Source organism: Oncorhynchus kisutch, linkage group LG1 (assembly GCF_002021735.2).
Source record: "Oncorhynchus kisutch isolate 150728-3 linkage group LG1, Okis_V2, whole genome shotgun sequence".
In the NCBI taxonomy this organism is placed as follows: Eukaryota; Metazoa; Chordata; class Actinopteri; order Salmoniformes; family Salmonidae; genus Oncorhynchus; species Oncorhynchus kisutch.
The window spans coordinates 53,756,992-53,783,358 of NC_034174.2; the positions used below are offsets into that span (position 1 = coordinate 53,756,992).

The 26,367-nt window shown below is 42.8% G+C and overlaps 1 protein-coding gene across 2 annotated transcripts in view; it reads right to left on the reverse strand.

Moving 5' to 3' along the window:
- LOC109891299 (cadherin-22) overlaps positions 1-26,367 on the reverse strand; it is a 121,940-nt gene that overhangs the window by 38,010 nt on the left and 57,563 nt on the right. For both annotated transcript variants that reach the window (XM_020483733.2, XM_031827054.1), the window contains one exon: positions 623-744. In XM_020483733.2, coding sequence (XP_020339322.1) covers positions 623-744 — 122 coding nt within the window. The remainder of the gene's footprint in view (positions 1-622; positions 745-26,367) is intronic.

Below are 26,367 nucleotides of genomic sequence, written 5' to 3' on the forward strand. Positions count from 1 at the left end.
CATGCTGTCCAATTGAGAAAGGTCCAAACGAGAATCTAGGCGATAATGAAACAATTCTGACAAAGAGGAAGAATGTCTTGGCTGTGCTCTACAACCAACACAAACTGATTTCCCAACATTGCATCCGACCAGCAAGCATACAAAGGTCTACTAGTATATGTCAAACAACTTATGTTTTAAACACAGCTTTGGAAACAACATCTTCGATTTGATGCATCAGAGATAGTTAAAATGAAGTAGAGGAGTTGGATTGCTGGTGCTGGATAGTTCTTAAAATTAAACTGGATAGAGCATAATGCAACCATGGGCTGCTCCACGACTGTGATATTGAAAACCCTAGGTAAATCATCACATTACATTACATTTCTGTATGTACACCGTAGAAATTCAAAATCTATTCAAAAATATTGCCAATTAAGTCAGGTTTCCAATGAGATTTGTTTTCTTAGCCCCTTATTGCTGTTGAACTCAGTTTTGGTTGAGTCATGGTAATATTTTTGCTAATCTACTGGAAATAATTATGAATTTATGAAATACCAGCAACTTCATTCACACACACCATTCACACAACCAGCACAGTAAATACATGTTATTAATGCAATACTTTAAAGTTTGCCCTTACCTGACCCGGCTTGGCATCCTCACAGATAGATGCCTCATAGGGCGTGGCCAGTTCAGGAGGGTTGTCATTCACATCCAGGATACGAATGCTCACTGACGAATGGGATATCTGGGATACATTATCTACAAAGAGAACAGAGATTAATTTACAGTGTTTGTATTGAATATTTTACAAAATGGTGATGACCTGTATACTATAACAGTAATATTGTAGTGACTGAAGTAACGTGTTGAACTGGACATCCACTCTTTCAATGTATACTATTGAAAGACTGAAAGAAATTACCAAATAAAACCAAAACTGTACATCATTCTATATATAACTTTCAGAGGTGAAATGCAGTGAAAAGCTGGTTCAAATCTGAGAAAACAGGGAGGTCATAATATCGTGCAGTGCATATTAATATCACCTTTTCTCCACACACAGAGACGTGTACAAAGCTCTCCAATCTCCCTCCATTTGGCAAATCTGACCATAATTATATCCTCCTGATTCCTGCTTACAAGCAAAAATTAAAGCAGGAAGCACCAGTGACTTGGTCTATAAAAAAGTGGTCAGAAGAAGCAGATGCTAAACTACAGGACTGTTTTTCTAGCACAGACTGGAATATATACTGTGATTCTTCCGATGGTATTGAGGAGTATATCACATCAGTCACATCAATAAGTGCATTGAGGATGTTGTCCCCACAGTGACTGTACGTACATACCTCAACCAGAACACATGGATTACAGGCAATATTCGCATTGAGCTAAAGGGTAGAGCTGCCGCATTCAAGGAGCGGGACTCTAATGAGGAAGCTTATAAGAAATGCCCTCCGACGAACCATCAAACAAGGCAAAGCGTCAATAATGGACTAAGATCGAATTGTACTACACCGGCTCTGACAATTGTCGGATGTGGCAGGGCTTGCAAGCAATTACAAACTACAAAGGGAAGCACAGCTGAGAGCTGCCCAGTGACACAAGAGCATCAGCTGTCCCGGACGACTGTGTGATCATGCTCTCCGCAGCCGATGTGAGTAAGACCTTTTAACAGGTCAACATTCACAAGGCCGCAAGGCCAATGATTTTCATATCAGAGCTCCAACTATCAAATAATGAATATAAAGAAATACAACTTTAATGATTAGAGTACACCAGGGGCCTGACTTAAACATTGAAATATGGATTAACACACTTAATAATGTGTTATAATAATGTCAATTATTTTGATCATGCCCCTGTTAAAAGATAACAAAGCAATATTCACACCCCTATTCTCTCAGTGAACTTCTTAAAAGGTCACATCGAAACGTGGAAGGGAAGACGATTACATAATTAGCACAATCAAAATCCGCTTTAAATTAGACTCACTACCCCTAATTACAAAACTCAGTGGGTTCTGCGCGTCGACATCTCCTTGCATTTTAATTCCCGATTCCTAATTATTTGATTATGTTTGACGAGTTTCCATGTTGGAAGTTATGAGTTACCATTTTACGAATGTATCTCCTTGTCAAATGAGAGTGAGTCATTATTGCAATCTTATGTGTGATGACCCTATCTAATGGATGTGCATGTATTGTAATTACATTCAAACATATCTCCATATGTAACTGTGTACAGTCAACAAATGTTGTGATGTTATTATAATTGTCATCCATTCACAGTTTCAAAGTCCGTAACAACACAACATTTAAATTGAAAGTGCCACCAATCACTCACTCTTCATTTCACAGTGGTGGTAGTGTTGCTAATGAGAATACTCACTCCACTAACAGCATAATCCTTACATCGATGCTATATTTTAATTGACTGCTATTTGCCTGAGCAGCAAGAATATAAATGGATGTGCACTCACAGTACTCACAGGGGTCCTACAGAGCAGATAGGAGAATGGCATCAGTGGAAATTACATAAAAACTACTGCTATTCCACAGAACCAGGCTCTAGACATAAAGGGATTGTGTAGTTCACACCTAATAGTTCAGCTTGGTTGCTACAGGAAGCAGTTTGTTCTAAATGTCAATTCGGTCAATAGGGAAATGGGGATATGAATGGATTGAGTTATTTGGTCTTTGTTTCATCTCCCTTCTGAGGCGAAAGATCAGTGAAGCAGAGAATGGGGTCATACAGTACTGTATATCAACAATCAAATTGTGACGTTGTACTATACAGCTGACCAAAACAAGACATATTTAGATATTTGTTTTCATACCTTGAATGACAATAAGTGACTGGAATACACACTTTGGTTTAAATGTCATCCCCAAATCATTCCCCCCACCCCCTAAATATGCTTCTCTGCATCTCTGCTAAAATCTGGGGAAACAATATTTGGTCTTATTCTGTACATTTAGTTATTGCTTGCTTTTCTAAAGCCTACCAACTTTGCCAAGACTTAAGACTCGACATTGACTTGAGACTGATGACTTGAAATTATCTGGCCAGGTTTTGTAACGTTTTGTCACTCATTTTGTGGCACAGAGTCTCCGTGGGTTAGGCTACTCCCCATGCAGCTAGTGAAACACACTCAACCCTCTGATTGGGCCAGCAATTGTCAATCAACACAAATCGGGTGATCTAGTGCAGTGAGAAGGTTTTGGAGGGTTGTGAGTAGAGGTCGACCGATTAATCGGAATGGCCAATTTATTAGGGCCGATTTCAAGTCTACATAACAATCGGAAATCGGTATTTTTGGATGCCGATTTGGACGATTTTTCTCTTTCCCCCCCCATTTTTTTTTACACGCAAGTCAGTTAAGAACACATTCTTATTTTCAATGATGGCCTAGAAACAGTGGGTTAACTGCCTTGTTCAGGGGCAGAACGACAGATTTTTACCTTGTCAGCTCAGAGATTCAATCTTGCAACCTTACAGTTAACTAGTCCAACGCTCTAACCACCTGCCTTGCCTGTTACGCAAATGCAGTAAGAAGCCAAGGTAAGTTGCTAGCTAGCATTAAACTTATCTTATAAAAAACAATCAATCAATCAATCATAATCACTCACTACACATGGTTGATGATATTACTAGTTTATCTAGCGTGTCCTGCGTTGCATATAATCGATGCGGTGCGCTTTCGCAAAAAAGGACTGCCGTTGTTCCAACGTGTGCCTAACCATAAATATCAATGCCTTTCTTAAAATCAATACACAGAAGTATATATTTTTAAACCTGCATATTTAGCTAAAAGAAATCCAGGTTAGCAGGCAATATTCACCAGGTGAAATTGTGTCACTTCTCTTGCGTTCATTGCACGCAGAGTCAGGATATATGCAACCGTTTGGGCTGCCTGGCTCGTTGCGAACTCATTTGCCAGAATTCTACGTAATTATGACATAACATTGAAGGTTGTGCAATGTAACAGGAATATTTAGACTTAGGGATGCCCCCCATTAGATAAAATACGGAATGGTTCCGTATTTCACTGAAAGAATAAACGAATAAACGTCTGACTGAGTGATGGTAGGCACCAGCAGGCTCGTGAGCATTCATTCAAACAGCACTTTCATGCGTTTTGCCAGCAGCTCTTCGCTGTGCTTCAGGCATTGCGCTGTTTATGACTTCAAGCCTATCAACTTCCGCTAATAGCGTTTCAAACGTCACTCGCTCTGTGCCTTGGAGTGGTTGTTTCCCTTGCTCTGCATGGGTAACGCTGCTTCGAGGGTGGCTGTTGTCGTTGTGTTCCTGGTTCGAGCCCAGGGAGGAGCGAGGAGAGGGACGGAAGCTATACTGTTACACTGGCAATACTAAAGTGCCTATAAGAACATCCAATAGTCAAAGGTTAATGAAATACAAATGGTATAGAGAGAAATAGTCCTATAATTCCTATAATAACTACAACCTAAAACTTCTTACCTGGGAATAATATTGAAGACCACCAGCTTTCATATGTTCTGTCACGCCCTGGCCATAGAGAGGCTTTTATTCTCTATTTTGGTTAGGCTAGGGTGGGCATTCTATGTTCATTTTCTATGTTTTGTATTTCTTTGTTGTTTGGCCGGTGTGGTTCTCAATCAGAGGCAGATGAATAATTGTTCTCTCTGATTGAGAACCATACTTAGGTAGCTTTTTCCCACTGGGTTTTTGTGGGTAGTTGCTTTCTGTTTTTGTGTCTGCACCAGACAGAACTGTTTGTTTTGTTCTCTTTGTTGTTTTGCAATTCAGTGTTCAGTTCAACTAATAAAGCATGAACATGTACCACGCTGCACCTTGGTCCTCACCTTCTTCCACCAACAGCCGTTACAGAACTACCAACCACCAAAGGACCAAGCAGCATGGAAAAGAGGACTGGACATGGGAGGACATTCTGGATGGAAAGGGATCCTACACATGGGAGGAGATCCTGGCTGGAAGGGATCGCCTCCCATGGGAACAGGTGGAGTGCCAGGAGAGCAAAGGCAGCAGGAGAAGGGAACCAGCGGTACAAGAGAACACGGTTGGCAAGGAAGCCCGAGAGGCAGCCCCCAAAAATGTTTTTGCGGGGGGCACCTGGGGAGTGTGGCGGAGTCAGGTTGGAGACCTGAGCCCACTCCCCGTGCTTACCGTGGCACGCATGGGATTGGTCAGGCCCCATGCTATGGGGTGATGCGCACTGTGTCTCGGCCGAGCTTTCATAGGCCAGTGTTGGTCTGGCATCCAGACCGAACGGGTGGGGCCAGCTCTGCGCTCGAGACTGCAAGTGCGCCTCCACGGCCCAGTGTATTCGCCGCCTATCCGGCGCTGCAAGAGTCTCCCGCCTGTCTGGCGCTGCCAGAGTCTACCGCCTGTCCGGGGTCGGCGGCGAGGGTCCCCACATCCCGCAGGGTCCACATCCCGCACCAGAGCCGCCGCCGTAAAGAAGGCCCACCCGGACCCTCCTCTTTAGAGTAAGGTTTTGCGACCGGAGTCCGCACATTTGGGGGGGGTTACTGTCACGCCCTGGCCATAGAGAGGCTTTTATTCTCTATTTTGGTTAGACCAGGGTGTGACATTCTATGTTTTGTATTTCTTTGTTGTTTGGCCGGGTGTGGTTCTCAATCAGAGGCAGCTGTCTATCGTTGTCTCTGAGAAACATACTTAGGTAGCATTTTCACTGGGTTTTTGTGGGTAGTTGCTTTCTGTTTTTGTGTCAGCACCAGACAGAACTGTTTCGGTTGTTCTCTTTGTTTTGCTATTCAGTGTTCAGTTCAACTTATAAAGGATGAACACGTACCACGGTGCACCTTGGTCCTCACCTTCTTCCACCAACAGCCGTTACATGTTCTCATGTTCTGAGCAAGGAACTTAAACATTAGCTTTCTTACATGGCACCTATTGTACTTTTACTTTCTTCTCCAACACTTTGTTTTTGCATTATTTAAACCAAATTGAACATGTTTCATTATTTATTTGAGGCTAAATTGATTTTGATGTATTATATTAAGTTAAAATAAGTGTTCATTCAGAATTGTTGTAATTGTCATTATAAATAAAACAAATCGGCCGATTAATCGGTATCGGCTTGTTTTTGGTCCTCCAATAACCGATAACGATTAATCGGCCTATTGTTTATGAAAAATCATAAAAAAACAAAAAAAATGTCATGCATATTTCAATAGGCTACATTTAGCTTACCATTTGTATTATACATTTGCTTATTCGATATGGTCACCAACATAGGCCTACTGCATTGCACCAAATTCTTGTTTCAAAAACATCTAATCTGTGCCTCAGAACCAAAAAGTTGCACGTCTTGACTGTTCACGTCTTGACACGTCTTGACCTGTTCAAAGGACCTGCTACCTTTTCCCGGACCTGCTATTTCGAACCTCTCTCTCGCTCTCCTACTGTCTCGACCTCTATGCTCGGCTATGAAAAGCCAACTGACATTTACTCCTGAGGTGCTGACCTGTTGCACCATCCAACCACTGATTATTAGTTGACCATGCTAGTCATCTATGAATATCTGAAATTCTTAAACAATATAGCCTAAATGTACACTGTGACAGTTACAATCTCCACTGGCATAGCCAGAAGAGGACTGGCCACCCCTCAGAGCCTTGTTCCCCTCTAGGTTTCTTCCTATGTTCCTGCCTTTTCTAGGGAGTTTTTCCTAGCCACCATGCTTCTACATCTGCATTGCTCTACTGATGTAAAAAGGGCTTTATAAATACATTTTATTGATTGATTTATTGACCAATGACCAGTCATCAGCATTGGCATGCAAGGGCGGGCTCTCATATCCAGATGAGTGACCATAAAGTTCTTGTTTAATTTTCTTAGGTGTTGCTTGGCAAAACCAGAGTAGCCGACCTACGACCTACGAAATTAATTACGATATTTGTGAGGAAGAAAAAGGCCACCGGCAGATCATGCTTTCCATCTGATCCCACAGCCCTCGCTGCATACAGGTATGCCGTATAATCCTGCTTAATCTGGACTCCAGAGAAGTGACAAGATTACATGATTTTCCTAGTTTATATTGACTGCTAACTTGAATAACGTTCAGCTCAAAATGCAGCTGTAAAATGCAGTGTATTTCTGTATCTTGAGTTTTGAAAATGCATCCCTGTTTATGGCTGTAATAACAGGCTACATTTGCGCAGTGATCGTTTGCATGTGTTCTCCCTGTACATATGCAGCTCCAATTTTTTGGGGGGGGTGATCAACAATTGTAACTATTTACGATGCAAGCTCACCAGCAATGGGGCATCAAGCAGCAATTACTAGCGTAGGCCTACTGGTCTTTTGGTATGTCAAAATAGCTTGATATTTATAATTTACTTATGAAGCTTGCATTTGTAATTTGTTGTTCAAATTAATTATTACATCATGTAGACAAAATAATGAAAAGGGCTGTCTGGTAGCCTCAAAAATAGACAAATACTTAATGACCCTGGGACTGTACAAAACACTGTTTTGAGACACTAAGCATCAAAGCTTTCACAGAGTATCAAAATCCTGAGCCATTTATAAATCTGTTTTTTAGGGGGGTGCAATTGCTGATAGAACATTATGGTTCTGAAATGTATATCTGGGTTCAGCCATACGGTTCTATCACTGCTGGACGGCTCCTAATAATGTCTGGAATGGATTCAATGGAATGGTATCAAACATGTTTTTTATAATTGTATTCATGTATTATTATTATTTTATTTGTATATTTTCCTTTTATATATAAAAAATGTAGAAGGTGGATCAGCTTTAATATTGTGGATAGATTGTTGCTTCCATCAATGTAATTGTATGCATCATTTCCAATACCCCATATATTTTTGGGGTATACAGTTGAAGTCGGAAGTTCACATACACTTTAGCCAAATACATTTAAACTCTGTTTTTCACAATTCCTGACATTTAATCCGAGTAAAAATTCCCTGTTTTAGGTCAGTAAGGATCACCACTTTACAATCAAATGCTTCTCAAATATGCCCTCTGGTGGTCAAACTAGCTATAACTTGCAGTAACAGAAAAAATGGCTGAGAAATAAACGGCGTGCCACAGAATGCTGCAGCAGCACACAAGGTGAGCCGCAGTACGACACAACTTTTAAAGGAGGAACCACTGTAAGTGTCACATGATCTGTCACATGACCTCAGTATATTTACACCTGTTCTGAAAGGCCCCAGAGTCTGCAACACCACTAAGCAACGGGCACCACCAAGCAAGCGGCACTATGAAGACCAAGGAGCTCTCCAAACAGGTCAGGGACAAAGTTGTGGAGAAGTACAGATCAAGGTTGATTTATTAAAAAAATCTGAAACTTTGAACATCCCATGGAACACCATTAAATCCATTATTTAAAACTGGAAAGAATATAACACCACAACAAACCTGCCAAGAGAGGGCTGCCCACCAAAACACACGGAGCAAGCAAGGAGGGCATTGATTAGAGAGACAACAAAGATAACCCTGAAGGAGCTGCAGTGGAGATTGGAGTAACTGTCCACAGGACCACTTTAAATCCTTTTAGAACTACCCATCCCGGATCCGGTATATTTGTCATCAGCAACCGCTGAATAGCATAGCGCAACAGTCAAAAGATATTACTAGAAAATATTCATATTAATGAAATCACAAATGAAATATAGCGAAACACAGTTTAGCCTTCTGTTAATCACCCTGTCGTCTCAGATTTTGAAATGATGCTTTACAGCGAAAGCAATACAAGCGTTTGTGTAAGTTTATCGATAGCCTAGCATAGCATTATGTACACGAAAATCAGAAAAGCAATCAAATTAACCGTTTACCTTTGATGATCTTCGGATGTTTTCACTCACGAGACTCCCAGTTAGACAGTAAATGTTCCTTTTGTTCCATAATTTTTTTTTAATATCCAAATACCTGCGTTAGTTTGGTGCGTTATGCCCAGGAATCCACCGGAAATAGCGGTCACGACAACCAGACAAAATTTCCAAATTATATCCATAATATCGACAGTGTCACGCCCTGGTCAAAGTATTTTGTGTTTATCTTTATTATTTGTTCAGGCCAGGGTGTGACATGGGGTTATTGTATTGTCCTATTGGGGTTTTTGTAGGCATTGGGATTTGTGGTTGATTAGGGGTGTGTCTTGTATAGGCTTGGCTGCCTGAGGCGGTTCTCAATCTGAGTCAGGTGATTCTCGTTGTCTCGGATTGGGAACCGTATTTAGGTAGCCTGAGTTTCACTTTGTATTTCGTGGGTGATTGTCCTATCTGTCCTATGTGTACTCTCTGTTAGTTTGCACAAGTATAGGCTGTTTTCGGTTTTCGTTTATTGTTTTGTAGTGTTCGTGTTTAGTCGTGTTTACGTTTGTTTAAATAAACATGGATCGCAATCGACACGCTGCAGTTTGGTCCGACTCTCCTTCATCACAACTAGAACGCCGTAACAGAATCACCCACCACCAACGGACCAAGCGGCATGTCAACAGGCAGGAGCAGCCGAAAGAGGAGAGGCAACAAAGGCAGCAACAGCAGTGTTATGAGGAGGTTATGGACAGCAGAAGCATGGAGTATACGACGTGGGATGAAATAGACAGGTGGGCGGCCGACCCAGAGAGAGTGCCTGAGCCCGCCTGGGATTCGCTAGAGCAGTGCGAGGAGGGCTATAGGCGAATGGAGTTGGAGAAACAGACACAGCGGCGCAGAGCGAAACCCGAAAGTCACCCCAAGAAATTTATTGGGGGGGGGGGCTCAGAGGGAGAGTGGCTGAGTCAGGAGATAGACCTGAGCCAACTCTCCCTGTTTATCGTGAGGAGCCAAGGAGGAGACCAGAACCAGAGCCGGTGTTGGAGGTGAGCGAAACAGAGACTGTGAAGGAGTTAATGGGGAAATTGGAGGAGAGAGAAATGAGGGAGTTGCTGTGTTGGTGGTTTTTGCATGGGATTCGCCCGACGGAACGTGTTGGGGATTTGATGGCACCTGGGTTAGCGCTCCATACTCGTCCTGAGGTGCGTGTTAGTCGGCTGGTGAAGTTGGTGCCAGCCTCACGCACCAGGCCTCCTGTGCACATCCCTAGCCTTGCACGTCCTGTGCCAACACTGCTCTCAAGATCTCCAGTACGCCTTCACAGTCTAGCCCATCCTGTGCCACATCCACACTCCAGTCCTCGGGTAGCAGCTCCCCGCACCAGGCTTCCTGTGCGTGTCCTCGATCCAGTACCACCAGTTCCAGCACTACGCACCAGGCCTTCAGTGCGCCTCGCCTGTTCAGCGCAGCCAGCGCTTTTCTCCTCTCCTGCGCTGCTGGAGTCTCCCGCCTGTTTAGCGCAGCTAGAGCCTTTCTCCTCTCCTGCGCTGCCGGAGTCTCCCGCCTGTTCAGCGCAGCCAGCGCTTTTCTCCTCTCCTGCGCTGCTGGAGTCTCCCGCCTGTTTAGCGCAGCCAGAGCCTTTCTCCTCTACAGCGCTGCTGGAGTCTCCCGCCTGTTCAGCGCAGCCAGAGCCTCTCTCCTCTCCTGCGCTGCCGGAGTCTCCCGCCTGTTCAGCGCAGACAGAGCTGCCAGCCTGCAGGGAGCAGCTGGAGCTGCCAGCCTGCAGGTAGCAGCTGGAGCTGCCAGCCTGCATGGAGAAGCCAGAGCTGCCAGCCTATATGGAGCAGCCAGAGCTGTCAGTCTGTAAGAAGCCACCAGAGCTGTCAGCCTGCATGGAGCAGCCAAAGCTGTCAGTCTGCATGGAGCAGCTGGAGCTGCCAGCCTGCATGGAGAAGCCAGAGCTGCCAGCCTGCATGGAGCAGCCAGAGCTGTCAGTCTGCATGGAGCTGCCAGAGCTGTCAGTCTGCATGGAGCAGCCAGAGCTGTCAGTCTGCATGGAGCAGCCAGAGGTGTCAGTCTGCATGAAGCAGCCCGATCTGTCAGTCTGCAAGGAGCTGCCAGTCTGCAAGGAGCTGTCAGTCTGCAAGGAGCTGCCAGTCGGCCAGGATCTGCCAGTCAGCCAGACTCTTCCAGATCCGCCAGTCAGCCAGACTCTTCCAGATCTGCCAGTCAGCCAGACTCTTCCAGATCTGCCAGTCAGCCAGACTCTTCCACATCTGCCAGTCAGCCAGACTCTTCCAGATCTGCCAGTCAGCCAGACTCTTCCAGATCTGCCAGTCAGCCAGACTCTTCCAGATCTGCTAGTCAGCCAAGTCAGCCAGACTCTTCCAGATCTGCCAGACTCTTCCAGATCTGCCAGTCAGCCAGACTCTTCCAGATCTGCCAGTCGGCCAGGATCCGCCAGTCGGCCAGGATCTGCCAACCAGCCAGGATCTGGTAGATCTACCTACCTGCCTGAGCTTCCTCTCACTCCTGAGCTTCCTCTCACTCCTGAGCTTCCTCTCACTCCTGAGCTTTCTCTCACTCCCGAGCTTTCTCTCACTCCCACTCCCGAGCTTTCTCTCACTCCCGAGCTTTCTCTCACTCCCGAGCTTCCCCTCAGTCCCGATCTACTCCTCAGTCCAGTGGGTTTCTGGGTGAGGACTACTAGGCCATGGTCGGCGGAGAGGGTGGACTATCCAGGGACGAAGGGAGAGGGGATTAAGACATTGACTGAGTGGGGTCCTCGTCCCGCGCCGGAGCCGCCACCATGGACAGACGCCCACCCGGACCCTCCCTATTGTTTTGAGGTGCGTTCGGGAGTCCGTACCTTAGGAGGGGGGTTCTGTCACGCCCTGGTCAAAGTATTTTGTGTTTATCTTTATTATTTGTTCAGGCCAGGGTGTGACATGGGGTTATTGTATTGTCCTATTGGGGTTTTTGTAGGAATTGGGATTTGTGGTTGATTAGGGGTGTGTCTTGTATAGGCTTGGCTGCCTGAGGCGGTTCTCAATCTGAGTCAGGTGATTCTCGATTGGGAACCGTATTTAGGTAGCCTGAGCCTGAGGTAGCCTGAGTTTCACTTTGTATTTCGTGGGTGATTGTCCTAACTAACAGAGAGTATCTATGTGTACTCTCTGTTAGTTTGCACAAGTATAGGCTGTTTTCGGGTTTTCGTTTATTGTTTTATAGTGTTCGTGTTTAGTTGTGTTTACGTTTGTTTAAATAAACATGGATCGCAATCGACACGCTGCAGTTTGGTCCGACTCTCCTTCATCACAACTAGAACGCCGTAACAGACAGAAACATGGCAAACGTTTTTTATAATCAATCCTCAAGGTGTTTTTCAAGTATCTCTTCGATAATATATCAATCGGGACAGTTGGCTTTTCACTTGGACCGGGAGGAACAATGGCCACCTCTCTCTTTTGCGACAAAATCACTCTGAGAGCCCCCACCTGACCACTTACGTAATGTGGTCGTTCACGCTCATTCTTCAAAATAAAGGCCTGAGACTATGTCTAAAGGCTGTAGACACCTTAGGGATATCCCTTTCAATGGTCAATAGGGATGCATAGGAACACAGAGGTTTCAAAATAAAAGTCACTTCGTGATTGGATTTTTCTCAGGCTTTCGCCTGCAATATCACAATATTTTTTACAGTTTTGGAAACTTTAGAGTGTTTTCTATCCTAAGCTGTCAATTATATGCATATTCTAGCATCTGGTCCTGAGAAATATGCCGTTTACTTTGGGAACATTATTTTTCCAAACATAAAAATAGTGCCCCCTAGCTTCAAGAGGTTAAGCCGTACACTCCACAGAGCTGGGCTTTACGGAAGAGTGTCCATAAAAAAGCAAAAATGTTTGGTGTTTGCCAAAAGGCATTTGGGAGACTCCCCAAACATAAGGAAGAAGGTACTCTGGTAAGGTTGAGACTAAAATTGAGCTTTTTGGCCATCAAGGAAAATGCTATGTCTGGCGCAAACCCAATACCTCTCATCGCCCCGAGAACAACATCCCCACAGTGAAGCATGGTGGTGGCAGCATCATGCTGTGGGGATGTTTTTCATCGGCAGGGACTGGGAAACTGGTCAGAATTGAAGGAATGATGGATGGTGCTAAATACAGGGAAATTCTTGAGGGAAACCTGTTTCAGTCTTCCAGAGATTTGAGACTGGGATGGAGGTTCACCTTCCAGCAGGACAATGACACTAAGCATACTGCTAAAGCAACACTTGAGTGGTTTAAGTGGAAAAATGTAAATGTCTTGGAATGGCCTAGTCAAAGACCAGACCTCAATCCAGTTGAGAATCTGTGGTATGACTTAAAGATTGCTGTACACCAGCTGAAACCATCCAACTTGAAGGAGCTGGAGCAGATTAGCAAAAATCCCAGTGGCTAGATGTGCCAAGCTTATAGAGACATACTCCAAGAGACTTACAGATGTAATTGCTGCAAAAGGTGGCTCTACAAAGTATTGAGGGGGGGGGGGGGTGAATAGTTATGCACGCACAAGTTTTCAGTAAAAAAAAACGTATTTCTTGTTTGTTTCACAATAAAAAAAAATGTTTAGCATCTTCAAAGCATGTTGTGTAAGTCAAATGATACAACCCCCAAAACATATATTTTAATTCCTGGTTGAAAGGCAACAAAATAGGAAAAATGCAAAAAGGGGTGATTACTTTCGCAAGCCACTTTATATAGAGATACAGTTGAGGTCGGAAGTTTACATACACTTAGGTTGGAGTCATTATAACTAGTTGTTCAACCTCTCCACACATTTCTTGTTAACAAACAATAGTTTTGGCAAGTCGGTTAGGACATCTACTTGACACAACTCATTTTTCCAACAATTGTTTACAGACAGATTATTTCACTGTATCACAATTCCAGTGGGTCAGAAGTTTACATACACAAAGTTGACTGTGCCTTTAAACAGTCATGGCTTTAGAAGCTTCTGATAGGCTAATCGACATCATTTGAGTCAATTGGAGGTGTACCCATGGATGTATTTCAAGGCCTACCTTCAAACTCAGTGCCTCTTTGCTTGACATCATGGCAAAATCAAAAGAAATCAGCCAAGACCTCCACAAGTCTAGTTCATCCCTGGGAGCAATTTCCAAATGCCTGAAGGTACATTCATCTGTACATCTGTAAACTCGATGGGACCACGCATCCATCATACCGCTCAGGAAGGAGACGCGTTCTGTCTCCTAGAGATTAACGTACTTGGTGCGAAAGGTGCAAATCAATCCCAGAACAACAGCAAAGAACCTTGTGAAGATGCGGTAGGAAACAAGTACAAACGTATCTATATCCACAGAAAAACAAGTCGTATATAGACATAATCTGAAAGGACGCTCAGCAAGGAAGAAGCCACATGCCTATTTATTTAATGAATATGAGTTTAGGGGGCTAAAATTATTATTAAATATTAAAGCTTTAAACCTCTCACTAAAAGCTTCACTCATACATAAGTTATATTTAAACCCAACATGTTTCTCCAGTAGATTATTAAGAAAGGTTCATCCTTTGTTCCAAAACTTCTAATTTCCGACTAATTGAAAACAAAATTTTGTTTCAAGTATCGCCCTTTCTTAAACAAGCCATACAAAGCTGGTTACAATTTCAGTTTTATCCTCCAGAAAAGATAGAACAAATATTACAACAAATGTTATGGTTAAACTCAAATATACTGATTAATAAAAAAACATTCTTTATGGAAAAAATATTTTAAAATGATATTATATTTATTAATGATATTAGAAATAGAAACAGAGGAGTTATGTCACATATGCAGCTATCAAAAATATATGTAAATATCTGCTCAATCTAAACTAACAACCAACTGATTGCAGTACTACCACAAAAATGGAGGAGGCAAGTGGAAAAGAGAGAAGGTTGGGAATTTGTTTGCCTGACATATATTAAAGATACAAATTGGCTGAAAGGAACTGGCATGAATAGAAAAATATACCAGTTTCATTTGAGGACAAAAATGTTGACCTCTGCACCATACAGGTTGCAAAATAAATGGGAAGGATTTTCGATGTACCAATTCCATGGCACATGGTACAAAAAACTATGCTTGATTCAATTAAGATTTAAAAATTTAAAGTATTATATAAAATCAATGCCACCAACAGAATGCATAATTTCAGTCTCAGCTCTGTAGATTTTGCTGCGAAGAGACAGAATCAATAGATAATTTACTCTGGTATTTTTTTTATTTAACCAGGCAAGTCAGTTAAGAACAAACTCGTATTTACAATGACGGCCTACCAGGGAAAAGTGCCTTATTTCAGGGGAGAATTACAGATTTTTTCAAATCTGGTTGTGTTTTAAACAAACCAGTTGATTGCAATGAAACCAAACATGACTGGAAAAGTCATGTTTTGTGTTTGTATATACCTCAAATGTGTCGTCGAAAATGCAATGAGACGAAATTCACGACACTAGCGGTTCACAAAATGTTTCGTGTTAGGCTATAAAAATGGATTTTATCAAACAAAAGACCATTCATTGTGTAACAATGAGCATTGGGATTGCAAACAGAGGAAGATCGTCATAGGTAAACGATTTATTTTATTGCAGTTTGTGATTTTGTTACGCCTGTGCTGGTTGAAATAGTTGTTTTTTTATGGGGCTCTATCCTCAGATAATCGCATCGTCCTTTTTTAAATCTGACAACGCAGTTGGATTAGCAAGATTCTAGGCTTTCGAAACATGTGAGACACTTGTATTTTCATGAATGTTTAATATGACTATTTAAGTAGCGATCACTGTATGATCACTAACGGGTTCTGTGCACAGATAGGTTAAGAAATGCATTATGATCATCAGACAACTTATTGTCATCACTGAACAATGAAGTGACAACATAATTCACTGAAATATTTCTGACATGGAAGTTTTCGCTTGCGTGCAATTATTGCTGGCTAGACTAGCCTAGACCATACGTAGAGGGAGATGGCAAAGATGTATTCTGATTGGTCCATCTGTATTTGTTAAGACTTGTGCTTGGATTGCAGATAGAACCTCTACTTACACATCATCATCTGCACATCTATCACTCCAGTGTTAATGCTAAATTGTAATTATTTCGCATCTGGCCAATTTATTGCCTTTACCCCCCTACTCTTCCACATTTGCACATACTGTCCATCGATTTTTTTTCTATTGACTGTATGTTTGTTTACATGTTGTTGTTTTTGTTGCACTGCTTTGCTTAATCTTGCCCAGGTCGCAGTTGTAAATGAGAACTTGTTCTCAACTGGCCTACCTGGTAAAATAAAGGTAAAATGAAAAAATATGTACAAACATATAGCCAAGTTCTAATGGGTTTATACAGATACACAACTTGGAATTGACTTGAGACTCGGCCCGTTCTACTTGTGACTCGACTTGAGATTCGTACCTTCTGACTTGTGACTCAAATAATAGTGACTTGGTCCCACCTCTGGATTTCAGCCTTACTCAATATTGTTAGACATGGTAGTGGATGAGGTGAGTTTCCTCTGAACAATGTAAAGATCTTGTGCATTTGGATGTAAATCCAAATCCAGCGCTATATACAGTCCATTATATACAAATGGCTGACATGATATATTCATCATAAATACAATAAATTGTAAGTCATTTCGAAAGTTCTAAATATCCCTAAAAGCTATTCTTGATAAGGACATTATGGATAATACAATCACATAGATTAAACAGTCACAGACACAGGTCAGTGGCTCTGATGCACATCTGATGTACGGTGCATCATCTGTCTGAAATTTCCTAGAAACTGCACACCATTACTAAATGAATCCAACAATAATTTCCTCTTTTGTATAATTTCCTTTCTCATTTTAACTGTTACACAGGCTACCACAAGTGTGTTCTATACGATTAGATAAAAATGTCACTATCTGTCTAATTTCTATTAATTTTCTACGGTTGCAACTTTTTAAAGATATTTCCGTGTGAGGAAGCAGTCTGCACCAGGTCAGGGGAAATGTGAAACCTAAGCTGTAAAAAGTATTTTGTACTCTGGTATCTTTTAACCCTAAGGGTGGGAATATTATTTTTTCCATTTACCTGTCTCGAAAAATACAGTTTTGCAATGTGATATGCTCAATATCACAGGTTTCTGAAATGATGTGTCAGTCTTCCTACTCTGATAGGATTCTGCACCGAAAGCAGGTCTGTCAGGAGTCTGCAGAAGATGCAAAAGGCTGCTCATGACACTACTACTCAGGTCCTCAGTCTCCCATCGAGGGAAGGACTACATGTACTGCAGAGGAGCCGCCTTTATGATGCATTCATGCACAAGTTGGAACTAAGAAACTCTGAAATATCCAACTTGGAAACAGAGGATGCAACGATGCTACCCGAGTTTCCAACTCATATTTAACACTCCGGTTATAAACTGTTTTGGATGTCGGAGGTTCTGAGTTTATACGTGTTTTAATGAAAATAATTAAGCACATGTGAATGCAAACAATTTAGTTGACACACTGTATATTCGCTAACTCTGATATGTAGAGAATGTGGTATGACTTCCTCTGACATGGAGAAATAATAGTTAAAAATATTATGAGTTAGGTTTTTCTGGCCTTGCTCATTACTAATCAGGGTCAATCACCCATGCAACATGATGACCTACCATGGACCTCATTTCATCAAGGCAGAAATCAACAGTGCTGATGAAGCAATCACAGGGCATTAACATTTTCACACATGAGTTCCAGCTATCTCTAACCGTCGCCCCTGCATGAGTTTTTTCATGCGTGTGATGTCAGAATACTCTCACTGTTCCAAAATGTGAATGTTACACAACAGGACAGTTAGTTACCCATGCTGCCCTATAACCAAGGCAAGCTGCCTGCTAATTATCAATAGGCTATGTTTCAGCTTCAACTTCAACTTGTCAATTTCAAATTCTTTTCTATTTTCTAACAACAATTTGAATTGAGGTGTGTTCCGCCTCCACGTTAATTCGCATAATAAGTATCCCATTTCACTCTTGCAAACAATTTATGTTGGAGACTTTACTGAACGGACAAACTTCTCTCTTCAACGTGAGCCCAAGCACTTCCCGGGTGTTTACCCAGATCAAATATGAAGACATTGCGCATCTCTAGTCAGAACAGGCCTTACACAAACATTTTCCCCCACCACATTTTCTGGCTGGCACTTGCATTGCCTTCATGGCTGTTTGTCTTACAAATTGGACTTTGGACATGTGTGCGTTCCTATCAAAGTAAGTAGCTTACTTTCTGTATAACCTGTTTCTGCTGTAGCACACCATATGTATGTATGGATCATAATGTATTTACTGTTTTATTCACATGTTTTCAAGTACTGGTGACAAATCATGAATTCCGATACTTGCAAGGATTGTAATGGACACATATGATGAGTGTAAAATACTATAATGTTGTTCTGATTATGATGAGCTAATGCTAAGCTATTTCCTGGCTATGTGTTGTTGACATCATACAATGCATTCTTTTTGTCAAGTTAGCGTCTGTCAGACCAAAGATGTAATCCGACCCTCTCTGCCTAGTCAACGCCATTTTACCTGCTGTTGTTGTGCTAGCTGATTAACTGTTGTTGTCTCACCTACTGTTTTAGCTAGCTATCCCAATCAACACCTATGAATACTGTATGCCTCGCTGTATGTCTCTCTCAAATGTCAATATGCCTTGTATACTGTTGTTCAGGTTAGTTATCATTGTTTTAGTTTACAATGGAGCCCCTAGTTCCACTCTTCATACCCCTGATACCTCCTTTGTCTCACCTCCCACACATGCGGTGACCTCACCCATTACAACCAGCATGTCCAGAGATACAACCTCTCTTATCATCACCCATTGCCTGGGATTACCTCCGCTGTACCCGCACCCCACCATACCCCTGTCTGTGCATTATGCCCTGAATATATTCTACCATGCCCAGAAATCTGCTCCTTTCATTCTTTGTCCCCAACGCTCTAGGCGACCAGTTTTGATAGCCTTTAGCCGCACCCTCATACTACTCCTCCTCTGTTCCGCGGGTGATGTGGAGGTAAACCCAGGCCCTGCATGTCCCCGGGCACCCTCATTTGTTGACTTCTGTGATCGAAAAAACCTTGGCTTCATGCATGTCAACATCAGAAGCCTCCTCCCTAAGTTTGTTTTACTCACTGCTTTAGCACACTCTGCTAACCCTGATGTCCTTGCCGTGTCTGAATCCTGGCTCAGGAAGGCCACCAAAAATTCTGAGATTTCCATACCCAACTATAACATTTTCCGTCAAGATAGAACTGCCAAAGGGGGAGGAGTTGAAGTCTACTGCAGAGATAGCCTGCAAAGTAATGTCATACTACATAATGTCCATACCCAAACAGTTCGAACTACTCATTTAAAAAATTACTCTCTCCAGAAATAAGTCTCTCACTGTTGCCGCCTGCTACCGACCCCCCTCAGCTCCCAGCTGTGCCCTGGACACCATTTGTGAATTGATCGCCCCCCATCTAGCTTCAGAGTTTGTTCTGTTAGGTGACCTAAACTGGGATATGCTTAACACCCCGGCAGTCATACAATCTAAGCTAGATGCCCTCAATCTCACACCAATCATCAAGGAACCCACCAGGTACAACCCTAAATCTGTGATCTCAGCGATCACTGCCTCATCACCTGTATCCGCTACGGATCCGCAGTCAAACGACCACCCCTCATCACTGTCAAACGCTCCCTAAAACACTTCTGTGAGCAGGCCTTTCTAATCGACCTGGCCCGGGAATGCTGGAAGGATATTGACCTCATCCCGTCAGTTGTGAATGCCTGGTCATTCTTTAAAAGTAACTTCCGCACCATTTTAGATAAGCACGCTCTGTTCAAAAAATGCAGAACAGATATAGCCCTTGGTTCACTCCAGACCTGACTGCCCTCGACCATCACAAAAACATCTTGTGGTGGACTGCAATAGCATCGAATAGTCCCCACGATATGCAACTGTTCAGGGAAGTCAGGAACCAAGACACGCAGTCAGTCAGGAAAGCAAAGGCCAGCTTCTTCAAATACTCTAAAAAGTTCTGGGACACTGTGAAGTCCATGGAGAACAATAGCACCTCCTCCCAGCTGTCCACTGCACTGAGGCTAGGTAACACGGTCACCACCGATAAATCCATGATTATCGAAAACTTCAACAAGCATTTCTCAACGGCTGGCCATTTCTTCCTCCTGGCTACTCCAACCTCTGCCAACAGCTCCCCCCCCCCCCCCCCCCCCCCCCGCAGCTACTCGCCCAAGCCTCTCCAGGTTCTCCTTTACCCAAATCCAGATAGCAGATGTTCTGAAAGAGCTGCAAAACCTGGACCCGTACAAATCAGCTGGGCTTGACAATCTGGACCCTCTATTTCTGAAACTATCCGCCGCCATTGTCGCAACCCCTTTTACCAGCCTGTTCAACCTCTCTTTCATATCGTCTGAGATCCCCAAGGATTGGAAAGCTGCCGCAGTCATCCCCCTCCTCAAAGGGGGAGACACCCTGGACCCAAACTGTTACAGACCTATATCCATCCTGCCCTGCCTATCTAAGGTCTTCGAAAGCCAAGTCAACAAACAGGTCACTGACCATCTCGAATCCCACCGTACCTTCTCCGCTGTGCAATCTGGTTTCCGAGCCGGTCACGGATGCACCTCAGCCACGCTCAAGGTACTAAACGACATCATAACCGCCATCGATAAAAGACAGTACTGTGCAGCCGTCTTCATCGACCTTGCCAAGGCTTTCGACTCTGTCAATCACCATATTCTTATCGGCAGACTCAGTAGCCTCGGTTTTTCGGATGACTGCCTTGCCTGGTTCACCAACTACTTTGCAGACAGAGTTCAGTGTGTCAAATCGGAGGCCATGCTGTCCGGTCCTCTGGCAGTCTCTATGGGGGTGCCACAGGGTTCAATTCTCTGGCCGACTCTTTTCTCTGTATATATCAATGATGTTGCTCTTGCTGCGGGCGATTCCCTGATCCACCTCTATGCAGACGGCACCATTCTGTATACTTCCGGCCCGGACACTGTGCTATCTAACCTCCAAACGAGCTTCAATGCCATACAACACTCCTTCCGTGGCCTCCAACTGCTCTTAAACGCTAGTAAAACCAAATGCATGCTTTTCAACCGTTCGCTGCCTGCACCCGCACGCCCGACTAGCATCACCACCCTGGATGGTTCCGACCTAGAATATGTGGACATCTATAAGTACCTAGGTGTCTGGCTAGACTGTAAACTCTCCTTCCAGACTCATATCAAACATCTCCAATCTAAAATCAAACCTAGAATCGGCTTTCTATTCCGCAACAAAGCCTCCCTCACTCACGCCGCCAAACTTACCCTAGTAAAACTGACTATCCTACCGATCCTCGACTTCGGCGATGTCATCTACAAAATAGCTTCCAATACTCTACTCAGCAAACTGGATGCAGTTTATCACAGTACCATCCGTTTTGTTACTAAAGCACCTTATACCACCCACCACTGCGACCTGTATGCTCTAGTCGGCTGGCCCTCGCTACATATTCGTCGCCAGACCCACTGGCTCCAGGTCATCTACAAGTCCATGCTAGGTAAAGCTCCACCTTATCTCAGTTCACTGGTCACGATGGCAACACCCACCCGTAGCACACGCTCCAGCAGGTGTATCTCACTGATCATCCCTAAAGCCAACACCTCATTTGGCCGCCTTTCATTCCAGTTCTCTGCTGCCTGTGACTGGAACGAATTGCAAAAATTGCTGAAGTTGGAGACTTTTATCTCCCTCACCAACTTCAAACATCTGCTATCTGAGCAGCTAACCGATCGCTGCAGCTGTACATAGTCTATCGGTAAATATCCCACCCAATTTTACCTACCTCATCCCCATACTGTTTATATTTATTTACTTTTCTTATCTCTACCTGTACATGACCATCTGATCATTTATCACTCCAGTGTTAATCTGCAAAATTATAATTACCTGCCTACCTCCTCATGCCTTTTGCACACAATGTATATAGACTCTCTTTTTTTCTACTGTGTTATTGACTTGTTAATTGTTTACTCCATGTGTAACTCTGTGTTGTCTGTTCACACTGCTATGCTTTATCTTGGCCAGGTCGCAGTTGCAAATGAGAACTTGTTCTCAACTAGCCTACCTGGTTAAATAAAGGTGAAATAAAAAAAATCACAAAGGTCAGTTCACTCGACTGACTTATGGTGCTTTCAAGACAACTGTGACGTCAATGATCTTCAGGTCAGAAAGTCTGAGTTTTAGAAAGAGGCCCGAGTTCCCGAGTTGGAATTCTGAATTGAAGGACCATTCAAAAAAAATAATTCCTTCGAGTTCCCAGTTGTCTTGATTGCGGTATCAGATCGTAACTTTGGTACCTCAGGGTTGCCAGCTCAGATCCCCCTTTCAAAGGAGGTTATTTTTATTTATATATTTTATATAACCTTCTCTTGTGTTTGTTGATTTATTGATAAATTACCCATCATAGTAGTATATTATATATTATATCCCCCCACGATACCTTCCCCCATTTCTACCCCCCACAGACTTACAAACCCCCCTAAAATCATTTCAGCCCTGTTTAGCTTTTGTGCTATGGTTAGGCTTGGTAGTAGGCTAGTATTTGATGTGATGATCTGTGAGGTTAAACATTTTATTTGCTTTGTGATTTGTCAAAAACGGTAAACGACTTGTCAACATGTGCTCCGGTTCTTGTATACACTGTAACAAGTACATCAATGATTTGTAATATGCTGAAAAGTGTCTAAACAAAGTTAATATTTTTCAGGCAATGAGCGAAGCCATCTCTGACTTTGTTTACTTGTATTTTTTAGTGAATGGCATTCTGGGATTAGGGTGTTTTCACTTGTCACACTTAAACAAACATGGCTGCCATCATAAAGAATTTAGCTGCTGTTAGCTTAGCTGACATGCATTTATTTTCTAAACAGCATTACATTAGTCTCTTTAGTCTCACCATTAGTCTCACCAGAGATGTGGTACATTGTAAACTAGTTTAGCTTTTAGGTCACTAACCTGTTATTTAGACTGGTTTATGGAATGAGTTTGGCTGTGGATGTGTGATGCTTGGATGATGAAGTTCACATGTATCTTTTACAATAAAAGGTACAATTGAGGAATACAGTTTAAGACCTTCTGTTTTCATCAGTACAAAAAAATATTTAGATGCTGTTTCAGACAACAATGGTGTTTAGACTTGTTTGTTGCATCATACATTCTGTTGCTACTGTTCCAATCACGTATATGAGATCGTACGCTGCAGGAACCACTTAACAATGACAACAAATATGTGATTGTACGCGTCAAAGGGTTAAGGTCAATAATGGAGTTGGGGAATAATGAGGTCATGTTATTTTACTGTAACCTTAAATTGGCCTCATTCAATTCAACCTTTTGCCACTCCAATGGTAATTCATCGAAGAGTCATAAAACCAAGTTGCGCAAAACTTCTCAGTGTCTTCGGGACTGGATGAGCAACTGGTGATAAGAAACATTTGGATAGAATATCTGATGAAATCAAACATCGACTTTGTTTGTCTGGGCTTTTTTTTGGGAGATGCAAGGAAGGGCCCTGTGTTTATGCTTGCTATGGGTTGAAATGACTGTCTCACACCCTTGAATGGTCAATTAACATAAAAAATGTGCCTATGACATAATGCACAAAGAGGAAGAGCACAAAAGCAAACAATTTGTCTTGAGAAATACAGCTCCAAGTAGATACTGAAAGACTCCCGAATTCCGACCTCCAAATCGATCTCACTCCAGAGTACAGGCCTCAGTGTAACGCTCATTCCTTCCACGATAAACGCGAATCGATCATCACCCCTGGTGAGATAAAACCACGACTCGTCAATGAAGAGCACTTTTTGCCAGTCCTGTCTGGTCCAGCGATGGTGGGTTTGTGCCCATAGGCGACGTTGTTGCCTGTGATGTCTGGTGAGGACCTGCTTTACAATAAGCCTACAAGCCCTCTGTCCAGCCTCTCTCAGCCTATTGCGGACAGTCTGAACACTGATGGAGGGATTGTGCTTTCCTGGTGTAACTCGGGCAGTTGTTGTTGCCATCCTGTACCTGTCCCGCAAGTGTGATGTTTGGATGTACCGATCCTGTGTAGGTGTTACACATGGTCTGCTACTTTGAGGACGATCAGCTGTCCGTCCTGTCTCCCTGTAGCGCTGTCTTAGGCGTCTCACTGTACGGACATTGCAATTTATTGCCCTGGCCATATCTGCAGCCCTCATGCCTCCTTGCAGCATGCCTAAGGCACGTTCACGCAGATGAGCAGGGACCGTGGGCATCTTTCTTTTGGTGTTTTTCAGAGTCAGTAGAAAGGCCTCTTTAGTGTCCTACATTTTCATAACTGTGACCTACCGTCTGCCTACCGTAAACTGTTAGTGTCTTAATGACTGTTCCACAGGTGCATGTTCGTGAATTGTTTATGGTTCATTGAACAAGCATGGGAAACAGTGTTTAAACCCTTTACAATGAATATCTGTGAAGTTATTTGGATATGTACAAAATATCTTTGTAAGACAGGGTCCTGAAAAGGGACGTTTCTTTTTTTGCTGAGTTTACATGAAGGCAGGTTAAAGTGACTAGACATCAGGATAGATAATACCAAAAGTAAAATAAAGAACAGAGTAGCAGCAGCATATAATGAATGTAAAAGTGTGTGTGTATGTGTGTTTGCTTAAAAAGGCAAACAAGTGTGTCGCGTAGAGCACTTAAATAAGCATAATCCCAAACTACTATGAATAATTCCATTCATACATATACAGTGCCTTGCGAAAGTATTCGGCCCCCTTGAACTTTGCGACCTTTTGCCACATTTCAGGCTTCAAACATAAAGATATAAAACTGTATTTTTTTGTGAAGAATCAACAACAAGTGGGACACAATCATGAAGTGGAATGACATTTATTGGATATTTCAAACTTTTTTAACAAATCAAAAACTGAAAAATTGGGCGTGCAAAATTATTCAGCCCCTTTACTTTCAGTGCAGCAAACTCTCTCCAGAAGTTCAGTGAGGATCTCTGAATGATCCAATGTTGACCTAAATGACTAATGATGATAAATACAATCCACCTGTGTGTAATCAAGTCTCCGTATAAATGCACCTGCACTGTGATAGTCTCAGAGGTCCGTTAAAAGTGCAGAGAGCATCATCAAGAACAAGGAACACACCAGGCAGGTCCGAGATACTGTTGTGAAGAAGTTTAAAGCCGGATTTGGAAACAAAAAGATTTCCCAAGCTTTAAACATCCCAAGGAGCACTGTGCAAGCGATAATATTGAAATGGAAGGAGTATCAGACCACTGCAAATCTACCAAGCACTGGCCGTCCCTCTAAACTTTCAGCTCATACAAGGAGAAGACTGATCAGAGATGCAGCCAAGAGGCCCATGATCACTCTGGATGAACTGCAGAGATCTACAGCTGAGGTGGGAGACTCTGTCCATAGGACAACAATCAGTCGTATATTGCACAAATCTGGCCTTTATGGAAGAGTGGCAAGAAGAAAGCCATTTCTTAAAGATATCCATAAAAAGTGTCGTTTATAGTTTGCCACAAGCCACCTGGGAGACACACCAAACATGTGGAAGAAGGCGCTCTGGTCAGATGAAACCAAAATTGAACTTTTTGGCAACAATGCAAAACGCTATGTTTGGCGTAAAAGCAACACAGCTCATCACCCTGAACACACCATCCCCACTGTCAAACATGGTGGTGGCAGCATCATGGTTTGGGCCTGCTTTTCTTCAGCAGGGACAGGGAAGATGGTTAAAATTGATGGGAAGATGGATGGAGCCAAATACAGGACCATTCTGGAAGAAAACCTGATGGATTCTGCAAAAGACCTGAGACTGGGACGGAGATGTGTCTTCCAACAAGACAATGATCCAAAACATAAAGCAAAATCTACAATGGAATGGTTCAAAAATAAACATATCCAGGTGTTAGAATGGCCAAGTCAAAGTCCAGACCTGAATCCAATCGAGAATCTGTGGAAAGAACTGAAAACTGCTGTTCACAAATGCTCTCCATCCAACCTCACTGAGCTCGAGCTGTTTTGCAAGGAGGAATGGGAAAAAATGTCAGTCTCTCGATGTGCAAAACTGATAGAGACATACCCCAAGCGACTTACAGCTGTAATCGCAGCAAAAGGTGGCGCTACAAAGTATTAACTTAAGGGGGCGGAATAATTTTGCACGCCCAATTTTTCAGTTTTTGATTTGTTAAAAAAGTTTGAAATATCCAATAAATGTCGTTCCACTTCATGATTGTGTCCCACTTGTTGTTGATTCTTCACAAAAAAATACAGTTTTATATCTTTATGTTTGAAGCCTGAAACGTGGCAAAAGGTCGCAAAGTTCAAGGGGGCCGAATACTTTCGCAAGGCACTGTATTTCTATAACATACAGTTAGGGCTATGTTTTTACAATTGCAGATGCAATATGTAACTTTTTGGGCAACTGACCAAATTCACATA